Genomic DNA, 11,618 nt, shown 5'->3' with positions numbered 1-11,618 from the left:
CACAGACACACACAAAGAGACACACACAGACAGACACACAGAGAGACACACACACAGAGACACACACACAGAGACACACACACAGAGACACACACACAGACACACACACAGAGACACACACACACAGACACACACACAGACACAAACACACACACAGAGACACACACAGACAGACGCACACAGAGACACACACACAGATAAACACACACATATACAGACACACAGAGACACACACACAGACACAAACACACAGAGACACACAAACAGACACAAACACACAGACACAAACACACAGAGACACACACACACACACATACACACAAACACACATACACACACACACATAGAGACACAAAAACACAGACACACACAGAGATACACACACACACAGACAAACACACATAGAGACACACACTCAGAGACACACACTCAGACACACACACACAGAGACACACAGACAGAGACACACACACAGAGACACACACACAGAGACACACACACAGACACACACACAAACAGACACACACACAGAGACACACACACAGAGACACACACAAACAGACACACACACAGAGACACACACACAGAGACACACACACACAGACACACACACAGAGAGACACACACAGAGAGACACACACACAGAGACACACACACACAGACACAGACACAGAGATACACACACAGATAGACACACACAGAGACACACACACACAGAGACGCAGACACAGAGACAAACACACAGAGACACACACACAGAGACACAAACACAGAGACACACCCACAGAGACACACACACAGAGACACACATGTTCCTTTAGTACCTACGCAATTAGGCTTAAATGAAGATATTTATGCAGAGTTTCAGGCTAACTTAGGTTAGGCTAAGTTAGGCTAGGTTAGCCTACGTACGCGCGCGTACGTAGGCTAACCTAGCCTAACCTAACTTAGCCTAACATAACTTAATCTAACCTATCCTAACCTAACTTAACCTAACCTAACTTAATCTAACCTAACCTAATTTAACCAAACCTAACTTAATCCAACCTAACCTAACCTATATGCATGCGTACGTAGGCTAACCTAACCTAATCTAAATTAATCTAACCTAACAATATTTTTTGTGATTTTGTGTTTTCGCAAGAAAATAGCTTGTCTTTAGCAAACTTAGCCATAGCTAGTTGAAACTCTGCATATATATCATCATTTCAGCCTACTTGCGTAGGTAATAGAGGAGCATTGAACTTTTTTTTTTCTGATTTTGTGTGTTTTTGCAAGAAAATAGCTTGTCTTTAGCAAACTTAGCCATAGCTAGTTGAAACTCTGCATAAATATCTTCATTTAAGCCTAATTAAGTAGGTACTAAAGGAACATTGAACATTTTTTCTGATTTTGTGTGTTTTCGCCAGAAAATAGCTTGTCTTTAGTAAACTTAGCCATAGTTAGTTGGAACTCTGCATAAATATCTTCATTTTTAGTCTAATTGTGTAGGTACTAAAGGAACATTGAACATTTTTTATGATTTTGTGTGTTTTCTCAAGAAAATAGCTTGTCTTTAGAAAACTTAGCCATAGCTAGTTGAAACTCTGCATAAATATCTTCATTTTTAGCCTAATTGCGTAGGTACTAAATGAAAATTGAACATTTTTTCTGATTTTGTGTGTTTTAACAATAAAATATCTTGAATTTAGATAACTTATAATAATATATTTTAAAATCTTAATAAATATATAAATTAATATTGTAATTGCGTAGGTACTAAAGGAAAATTGAACATTTTTTCTGATTTTGTGTGTTTTCACAAGAAAATAGCTTGTCTTTAGCAAACTTAGCCATAGCTAGTTGAAACTCTGCATAGATATCTTCATTTTTTAGTCTAATTGCGTAGGTACTAAATGAACATTGATCATTTTTCCTGATTTTGTGTGTTTTCACAAGAAAATAGCTTGTCTTTAGCAAACTTAGCCATAGATAGTTGAAACTCTGCATAAATATCTTCATTTTTAGTCTAATTGCGTAGGTACTAAAGGAACATTGATCATTTTTCTGATTTTGTCTGTTTTCACAAGAAAATAGCTTGTCTTTAGCAAACTTAGCCATAGCTAGTTGAAACTCTGCATAAATATCTTCATTTAAGTCTAAGTGCGTAGGTACTAAAGGAATATTGATCATTTTTTCTGATTTTGTGTGTTTTCGCCAGAAAATAGCTTGTCTTTAGTAAACTTAGCCATAGTTAGTTGAAACTCTGCATAAATATCTTCATTTTTAGTCTAATTGCGTAGGTACTAAATGAAAATTGATCATTTTTTCTGATTTTGTGTTTTCGCAAGAAAATATCTTGTCTTTAGCAAACATAGACATAGCTAGTTGAAACTCTGCATAAATATCTTCATTTAAGCCTAATTGCCTAGGTACTAAAGGAACATGTGTGTCTCTGTGTGTGTGTCTCTGTGGATGTGTCTGTGTTTGTGTCTCTCTGTGTGTGTCTCTGTGTGTTTGTCTCTGTGTCTGAGTCTCTGTGTGTGTCTCTGTGTGTGTGTGTCTCTGTGTGTGTGTGTCTCTGTGTCTGTCTCTCTGTGTGTGTGTCTCTGTGTTTGTGTCTGTGTGTTTGTGTGTGTTTGTGTTTGTCTGTCTGTGACTCTGTGTGTGTTTGAGTGTGTTTGTGAGTGTGTGTGTGTGTGGGTGTCTGTGTGTGTGTGTCGCTGTCTGTGTGTCTGTGGGTTTGTCTGTCTGTTTGTGTGTCTCTCTTTGTGTCTGTCTGTCTGTCTGTGTGTGTCTGTGTTTGTGTCTCTGTGTCTGTGTCTCTGGGTGTGTGTCTCTGTGTGTGTGTCTCTGTGTGTGTCTCTGTGTCTGTGTGTGTCTCTCTGTGTCTGTGTGTGTGTCTCTCTGTGTGTGTCTCTGTGTGTGTGTCTCTGTGTGTGTGTCTCTGTGTGTGTGTCTCTGTGTGTGTGTCTGTGTGTGTGTGTCTGTGTGTGTGTGTCTCTGTGTGTGTGTCTCTGTGTGTGTGTCTCTGTGTGTGTGTCTCTGTGTCTGTGTCTCTCTGTGTTTGTCTCTGTGTGTGTGTGTCTCTGTGTGTGTGTCTCTGTGTGTGTGTCTGTGGGTTTGTGTGTCTGTGTTTGGGTGTCTGTTTCTGGGTGGGTCTGTTTGTGTCTCTGAATGTTTGTGTCTGATTGTTTCTGTGGGTGTGTGGGTCTGTCTATCTCTTTGTCTGAGTTTTTGTGTGTCAGGCTGTGTGTGTTAGTAATTTTGTGTGGGTGTGAGGGTCTGTGTTTGTGTCTGTCTTGGTGTGTCTCTGCGTGTGTGTCTCTGTGTGTGTGTCTCTGTGTGTGTCTCTGTGTGTGTGTCTGTGTGTGTGTGTGTCTCTGTTTGTGTGTCTCCGTGTGTGTGTGTCTCTGTGTGTGTCTCTGTGTATGTGTCTCAGTGTGTGTGTCTCCGTGTGTGTGTGTCTCTGTGTGTGTGTCTCTGTGTCTGTGTCTCTGTGTGTGTCTGTGCGTGTGTGTGTGTGTGTGTGTCTCTGTATCTGTGTCTGTGTTTGTGTCTCTCTGTGTGTGTGTGTCTGTGTCTGTGTGTCTGTGTCTGTGTCTGTCTTTTTGTGTCTCTGTGTGTGTGTCTCTGTTTGTGTCTGTCTCTGTGTCTCTGTCTGTGTGTGTGTGTGTCTGTGTGTGTGTGTCTGTGTGTGTGTGTGTGTGTGTGTGTGTGTTTCTGTGTGTATGTTTGTCTGTGTGTGTGTGTCTCTGTGTGTGTGTTTATGTGTGTGTGTCTCTGTGTGTGTCTCTGTGTGTGTGTGTCTCTGTGTGTGTGTGTCTCTCTGTGTGTGTGTCTGTCTGTGTGTGTGTGTCTGTGTGTGTCTGTGTGTCTCTGTGTGTGTGTGTCTCTCTGTGTGTGTGTGTCTATGTGTGTGTGTGTGTATGTGTGTGTGTCTCTGTGTGTGTGTGTCTATGTGTGTGTGTGTGTGTTTGTGTGTGTCTCTTTGTGTTTGTGTCTCCGTGTGTGTGTCTCTGTGTTTGTGTCTCTGTGTGTGTGTCTCTGTGTGTGTGTCTCTGTGTTTGTGTCTCTGTGTGTCTGTCTCTGTGTGTTTGTGTCTGTGTCTGTGTATCTCTGTCTGTGTCTCTGTGTGTGTGTCTGAGTGTGTGTGTCTGTGTGTGTGTGTGTTTCTGTGTGTGTGTCTCTCTGTGTGTGTGTGTCTCTGTGTGTGTGTGTTTCTGTGTGTGTGTGTTTCTGTGTGTGTGTCTCTGTGTGTGTGTCTCTGTGTGTGTGACTCTGTGTGTGTGTCTCTGTGTGTGTGTCTCTGTGTGTAGGTGTTTGTGTGTGAGTGTCTCTGTGTGTGTGTCTCTGTGTTTGTGTCTCTGTGTGTGTGTCTCTGTGTGTGTGTCTCTGTGTGTGTGTCTCTGTGTGTGTGTCTCTGTGTGTGTGTGTGTGTGTGTATGTGTCTCTGTGTGTGTGTGTGTCTCTGTGTGTGTGTCTCTGTCTGTGTGTGTGTGTCTCTGTGTGTGTGTCTCTGTGTGTGTGTCTGTGTGTGTATGTCTGTGTGTGTGTGTCTGTGTGTGTGTCTCTGATTGTGTGTCTCTGTGTTGTGTGTATGTGTTGTGTCTCTGTGTGTGTCTCTGTGTGTGGGTCTGTGTGTTTTTGTGTGTGGCGGTTTGTTGTGGTCTGGTTGTGTTAGTGTGTCTGTGTGTGTGTGTGTCTGTTTGTGTGTGTCTATGTTAGTTTGTGTCTCTCGGTTAGTGTCTCTCTGTTAGATTGTGTCTCTGTCTGTGTTTGTCTGTGTGTGTGTGTGTGTGTGTGTGTGTGTGTCTGTGTGTGTGTCTCTGTGTGTGTGTGTGTGTCTGTGTGTGTGTCTGTGTGTGTGTGTGTGTGTGTGTGTGTGTGTGTGTGTTTGTGTCTGTGTGTGTGTGTCTGTGTTTGTGTCTCTGTGTGTTTGTGTGTCTTTGTGTGTGTGTCTGTCTGTGTCTGTCTCTGTGTGTTTGTCTCTGTTTGTGTGTCTCTGTGTGTGTGTCTCTGTTTCTCTGTCTCTGTGTGTGTGTCTCTGTGTGTGTGTCTCTGTGTGTGTGTCTCTGTGTGTGTGTCTCTGTGTGTGTGTCTCTGTGTGTGTGTCTGTGTGTGTTTGTCTCTGTGCGTGTGTGTCTGTGTGTGAGTGTCTCTGTGTGTGTGTCTCTGTGTGTTTGTCTCTGTTTGTGTCTCTGTGTGTGTGTGTCTCTGTGTATGTGTCTCTTTGGGTGAAACAGTTTGAGGCATTTTAGGCGATGATTTTAGAAAACAAAGGCAGAACTTTTAAAATCACAACAACTGAAGGTCAGTAAATAATTCCTTTGTGGGGCCCGGGGAGGGCCTTTGGGGGTCTGGGTGGGCCTTTGGGGACGCCGGTGATCCTTTGGGAGCTTGGGGGGCCTTTGAGTGTCCGGGGGGCAGTTGGGGACCTGGGGGACATTTGGGGACCGGTGGAGGGCCTTTGGGAGCTTGGGGGGCCTTTGAGGACCGGGGGCTTCCTTCGGGGTTGGGGTAGGAGGATTGGAACCCTTTGGGGTTGGGTTAGAGGACCTCACAACACTGTTCAAATGAAACTTGTGTATTATAACGACCACAGAGTTTCACCATTAAATTCTCTTCTAAAATCTCTTCAAAAATCTTCTTTTAAAATGTCTCTATCTGTTTCGCCGAAATAGTTCCATAACCTGTCTAAAACGGTTTCGCCCAAATAATCCCTAAACGCAAATTCAGCGTGTTCCTTTGTTATTGGCATCTCTGCGCTACCGCATTTCAAATTAATAGGAAACCTTTTCGCGCGCTAAAACAATTCATCGCTAAGATGTTTCTTGCCTAATTGTTTCCATGTCCTTTGGTTATTAATATCCTTTGGAGTTCGACCAGTAGAACTGTTCCCGAGGCAAAGACATTAATGATTTGGATCTATTCCTGGAGAAATGTTTCTAGGCGAAAATTTTTAAAGTCTGACAGATGATGTCATTGGTTGATTGATCTGTCAAGAAAGGGGAAATTAATTTGTTGTTTCTAAGGGGAATTATTGATTCATGATAGGTGAATTGAGGTCGACAGCACAGGTGTTCCAAGGTTGATGTTGTTGTTGTTGTAAGTGCACGCTCTCAGCGAACTTTATGTAAATCAAGTTCACAGGTGCTACTCGTGACAGGACCACGTGGTTTTTGGTTTTCCAAGTTAGAAATTTCCTTTTTTTCCAAGTTATAAATTTCCTTTTTTTTAATTCTCAGTGAGAAAACCATACACCACGTGGTCCTGTCACCCTGTTTTTCAAATTCTCACTGACAAAAACCATAAAACATCCATAATTTGATATTGACATCCGTGAAAAACATCAAATAAATCGACCAACACACATAACCATCCAAGAAAACATACATAAATTTGACAAAGTTCCTGTTTTTCAAATTCTCACTGACAAAAACCATTAAACATCCATGAAAAACATCAAATAAATCGACCAACACACATAACCATCCAAGAAAACATACATAAATGTGACAAAATTCCTGTTTTTCAAATTCTCATTGACAAAAACCATAAACCACGTGGTTCTCGTGCCAATATATGGTGTTAAAAACAGTTATAGGTGGCAGCAGGGGTGAGGGTAGGGTCAATAGGGTCACTTCTACTCATATGACCTATTCAGTGAGATAGTGACGAATGTAATGAATGAATGAAACATGTCCCTTGCGAAGAATAAACCCTAATAGAAATTTTCCTAACAAACCATGGATAACAAAAGCTATTGTAGTTTCAATAAAGCAGAAAAAAAAACTTTATGTGAATTATTTAAAGGATCATTCAGATGATAATTTTATAAAATTCAAAAGATTTCGGAATATTTTAAATTCACTAAAACGGAATGCTCAGAAACTTTATTTCCAAAATGAATTTCATGAAAATCGAGGGAATATGAAAAATACATGGAAAACAATAAATAAACTTTTGGGTAAATTTCATAGTAAGGAGGAAGTGAGAGTCATGGAGACAACAGGAGGTCGTCTTACTGATTCTCAAGACATATCTGAATTTCTGTGTGGTTATTTTGCAAATGAAGGAAAAAGATCAAGCGCGGGATAAACTACGCACATCTGCGAGTTTTGGATCTGTCGTTGAAAGACAGCCTGCAAGTGAGAATTCCTTTGAGTTTGCAAGATATTCGGAACGGGAAGTGGCACGATTCCTGGCTACGATGAAGTCAAGCTCTAGCGGGATAGATGAGTTTTCCCTGAAACTTATAAAAGCCGCAAAAACGAGTGTCTTACCTGTCTTGATACACCTCATCAACCTTTCCCTGGATCTTGGAGTCTTCCCAGAAGCACTGAAGATTGCAAGAGTGGTTTCTCTTCATAAAGGAGAGAAAAAAGATGACCCATCGAATCGAAGACCTATGTCTATTCTCCCATTTTTCTCTAAGCTATATGAGAAAGTGGTACATGCCCAGTTAAGTTATTATATTGAAAAGAATAAAATTATAATGGAAATCAATTTGGGTTCAGAAAAAAGCTATCTACAGATATAGCAGTTCTGAAATTGGTTGATTGGATTAGTGATGCATTTGAAGCTGGTCTCATACCCTGAGCTGTGTTTTTGGATATGAAAAAAGCGTTTAGTACGGTAGAAACCTCAGAGCTTATTCAAGCTGTTGGCTCGTTCGGGTTTATTTGTTCCAGCCTGAAGTGTTTTTTGTCGTGTCGACACAATCGGTATCTGACAGTTAACAACGGGTCATTTTTATCTTCAAAAAAGAAAATAGAGTGCGGGGTCCCACAAGGGTTAATCCTAGGACCTCTGCTTTTCGTTATTTTCATTGATCGTGTGAAACACTACCTGTCAGAGGCTGGTGTCATCCTGTTTGCAGATGACACTTTGCTCTTTCTGGCAGCGCCTTCATTTGATGTTTTATATAATAAAATTCATAATGCAGTTTCTGAATTTCTAACTTTTTCTCAGCAAAATATGTTAACCCTAAACTTATTCTAAAAATTGTTTCATGATATTTTCTAGACTTTCGTCTAGTGCTGGAAATGATCATATCACGGTTCAAGAAAATGTGATAAAGAGAGTAGCAACAACGAAGTATTTGGGGTTTATAATTGATGAAAACATGTCGTGGAAAAACCATTCAAGTGCAATAGCTGAAAAATTAAGCAGAGGCCTTGGGGTGATGCGAAGAATTAAAAACCTAGTCCCAAAAAAGATCCTGAAAATGATTTATTTTTCTATATTTTACCCATATATTAGCTACGGATGCTCTATATGGGCAAGTAATTTTGTAACATGTTTCAAAAGAGTACAAAAACTTCAGAATAGAGCTGTAAAATTATTATCTGAATTTGATGATTCTGATGAGGTTCCTGTTCATGAGCATTTTAAAAAGAATAAGTTAATGCAAGGCCGTATCCCGGGGGGGGGGTTACCCGGTTTGAACCCCCCCCCCCCTAAATTTTTTGACCGACTCGAAAATAAGTCGAAAATTAGTAAAACCTAGGTAAAAATCAGTAAAACTAGTCGAAAACTGAGTCAAAAATTAGTAACCCCCCCCAAAAAAAAGTCAAAAATTAGTAAAAACCCCCCTGGACAAAAATCCTGGATACGGCCCTGAGTTAATGGATGTATCCCAAATTCGAGATTACCAAGTCGCGATTTTCTCGTATAAATATTTGAATCAGCTGTTCACCCCTGGTTTTGAAAATCTTTTTACTTTTAATAGAGACTGTCATGATCATAATACAAGAAAAGCTGATAGCTTAACTCATGAGTTTAGGAGCACCACTCGGGCATCTTTGTGATTCGCCATTATGGTCCCCATGTTTGGAATATATTGCCCGAGCGTGTTAAAAATGCGCCTATTCTTCCCGCTTTCAAGTCACGGGCAAAGAAGTTTCTTTTATCTAGTGAGTGAATTTGGTGTCAAGCCCACTCCAGGTTGTCATTCTATTTAAGGTATTTCCCCGATTCACTGCTTTTTTTCTATCTACTTCTTGTCTTCTCCTCTTTCTCTCTTTTTTTCCTTTATTCCTTCATCAGACGAGCTTCTTGTGTGTCGAGTAGAAAGGTATAAATGTTGTTTTAATTAAGTGAGAGTGATAACCTCGCTTGACCTTTCAAGATTATTGCCTTTTTTGGTAGGCGAAAGGCGAATAATGTTTGTTTCTTTTTTAATAAATGTATATCTCATATATTTGCACATTAGGGGGGGGGGGGTAGCAGTGCATATACCAAATACGTAACCTAACCTAATCTAGGTACCCCCCTAAAACCCCAAAAAACACAGTTTAATCAAGTATACACAATGAAAACCGTGCTGCCATTGCCTGCTCTATAACAGTTAAGACGTCAGAAACGGTTTTTATCATTGCCTAGTCTATAGCGATTAACCCGAGAGGCCCGCGTAATGGGATAGTACCCTATATTTTAGTTGAATATTTAATGTATAGAGGTGACTAGGAGTTGCCTGCTTTCCATTTGTCGTAGTTTCCATAAATTTTTTTAAGTATTATATTTCATCATGTTTCGGCATATTTCATTAGGATAAACCTATCTTCACTTCTTGGGTGTGTTTCGTTTAACAGAGAAGTACCCAAATTAAATATAGATAAATAGCCAAACAAAGAATCGGTTTTGGTTCTTGTGCATTTTATTGTACACACCGCTATAGACTATACAAGGGAAACAGACAGATAACCCGTGAAACGGGTATTTGCAATAGAGAAATGGAATGCAAAGCATGGTTTTCATTGCGTTTACAATATTTAACTGTTTTTTTTTCTGGTTTAGGGGGGGGGAGGTAACTAGGTTAGGTTACGTATTTACTATATACTATGCTTTACCCCCCACATAATGTGCACATATATAGCCCAAATTTGTTTCTAAACTATTATATATTCATCCTATTTTATTTTATTTCATTTGCATTAACCAAACTTGACTTCTTTCATGTTTACCGTATAATGCACAAGTACCTCGGTTTTCAACGTAGAGATATACCTACCTAGGAGCAACTACATACAAATTAGGGAACTTACCACACGGGAAAATGCCTCAATAGCTGAGTCACAATCATCAATAACATAGACATCCGGATACCACCTCGCACTCCCTTTGTCCGGATCCCTTCGTAAAATTGGTTCAGACCTTTTCTTCCTATTCCGTCGCCTATCAAACGTACCATATACATCTGTCACAAAAGTATCAGATCGAACACTCACTAATGATTTTGATGATAATTTCCTACATGATTGTAACGATGGACATCCACTTAACTCTCCACTTTCACTCGTATTTATATCCGTACTTGATTTAAATAATTTTCGTTTAAGAGTTCCGAATAAACCTTTCTTTAAGTCAGGCCTTTCACACACATCTAAGTTATTCATTGGAGAACTTCTTGGGAACTAACCTTTTTTCCAGTGGGAAATTGTCAGAGGTACGCCTTATAATCACCTCCACAATTAATCATGCAAAAGACACAGAAAATAAAACAGAAACATGTGCAGGTCTACCCGACAACCCGGAATGAACCCTAAACGTAAACTGAGCGTTTCGTCAGAACAATAAGATTCTTAGCTTATCAGGAAAAACCAAAGTGACCGCCACATGACGTGTTTTTTCCGATAATATAGACACAGGATGCAATTAAACCATACAGAAAAATATTTTATCTGTTCTAATGGTGGTGATAAGCAAAATATTTGAAACATCCTAACCATCACTGCGCAGTCAGGGGCGTATCCAGAAGAAAAATTCTTTGGGGAGGAGCGCTTTGATCGCTCGAAAGAAGTAGACGTAGTAATTTTTAAAATTTTAATTTTATTACGATTTTCCAGACGAAATGGATTGCTACCGCGGGGGCTGTTTTACCCTAACTTCGTTACGCGCCCCCTTTGCATACAAGTCCAGTCGACAATGTCCGTCATGAGCCACCCCAAAATCTCGATCATTCCTAAAGTTCTATGAGTATTTACCTTAGTTCTGCCCTAAGATGGATGGATGGATGATAGCCTATCTATCAACAAGTGAAAATGACATCATTTTTATACAATCCTGAAAAAGACTATGCCAGCAGCTGCGGCCTTCAGTCAGACTATTAACTCTTTTGGCTTCTTCTCCAATTAGCCATGGATTGATGGCAATGTGATTTTAATTCAAAAATCAACGGATTCTCAAATCAATCAGATGGATTCCAAAATGTGTGGTTACAAAATGTCCCAAAAGAGGACTGTGTATATTCCTCCAGAAAAGACCTTGTAAGCCTCAAATATTAACATTTTTACTATCTTCTCCTCATTTTACCACCATATTCTTATAGAAGGGATCTAATAAGTGATAAGAGGAAGGGTCTCTTAGAAGATAAGGGGGGTCTTGTTTTTTTTTGTGAAAAACCATTTTCTATGAAACCATTTTCCTCTCAAATGATTTATTATTCCTAACTGTGGCAATCCTCGCCGTTTCTGCGTTAGTAAGCAGGGGGGTCAAAGGGGGGGGGATTCTCCCTAAACTTATTGCACCACCTCTATAGGCTACTTTGAGAAAAGACTTTTTGAGGGTATTTCTATGAAATCGTTTTCCTGTCGAATGATTCATTATTCCTAACTGTGATAATCCTCGCCGTTTCT

At 40.1% G+C, this 11,618-nt stretch overlaps 1 protein-coding gene across 1 annotated transcript in view; it reads right to left on the bottom strand.

The window, feature by feature from the left end:
* LOC148940382 (cytohesin-1-like) overlaps window positions 1–10,524 on the bottom strand; it is a 73,469-nt gene extending 62,945 nt beyond the window's left edge. The window contains exon 1 of the mRNA XM_089105829.1: window positions 10,029–10,524. Coding sequence (XP_088961955.1) covers window positions 10,029–10,379 — 351 coding nt within the window. The 5' untranslated portion in view covers window positions 10,380–10,524. The remainder of the gene's footprint in view (window positions 1–10,028) is intronic.
* Window positions 10,525–11,618: the final 1,094 nt, after the last annotated feature.

This window comes from Artemia sp. Qi Xiang Cuo, chromosome 20, assembly GCF_049724085.1.
Source record: "Artemia sp. Qi Xiang Cuo chromosome 20, ASM4972408v1, whole genome shotgun sequence".
NCBI classification, from domain to species: Eukaryota; Metazoa; Arthropoda; class Branchiopoda; order Anostraca; family Artemiidae; genus Artemia; species Artemia sp. Qi Xiang Cuo.
Note: the sequence above shows the minus strand (reverse complement) of the source record. Positions and strands in the feature narration are given on the sequence as shown.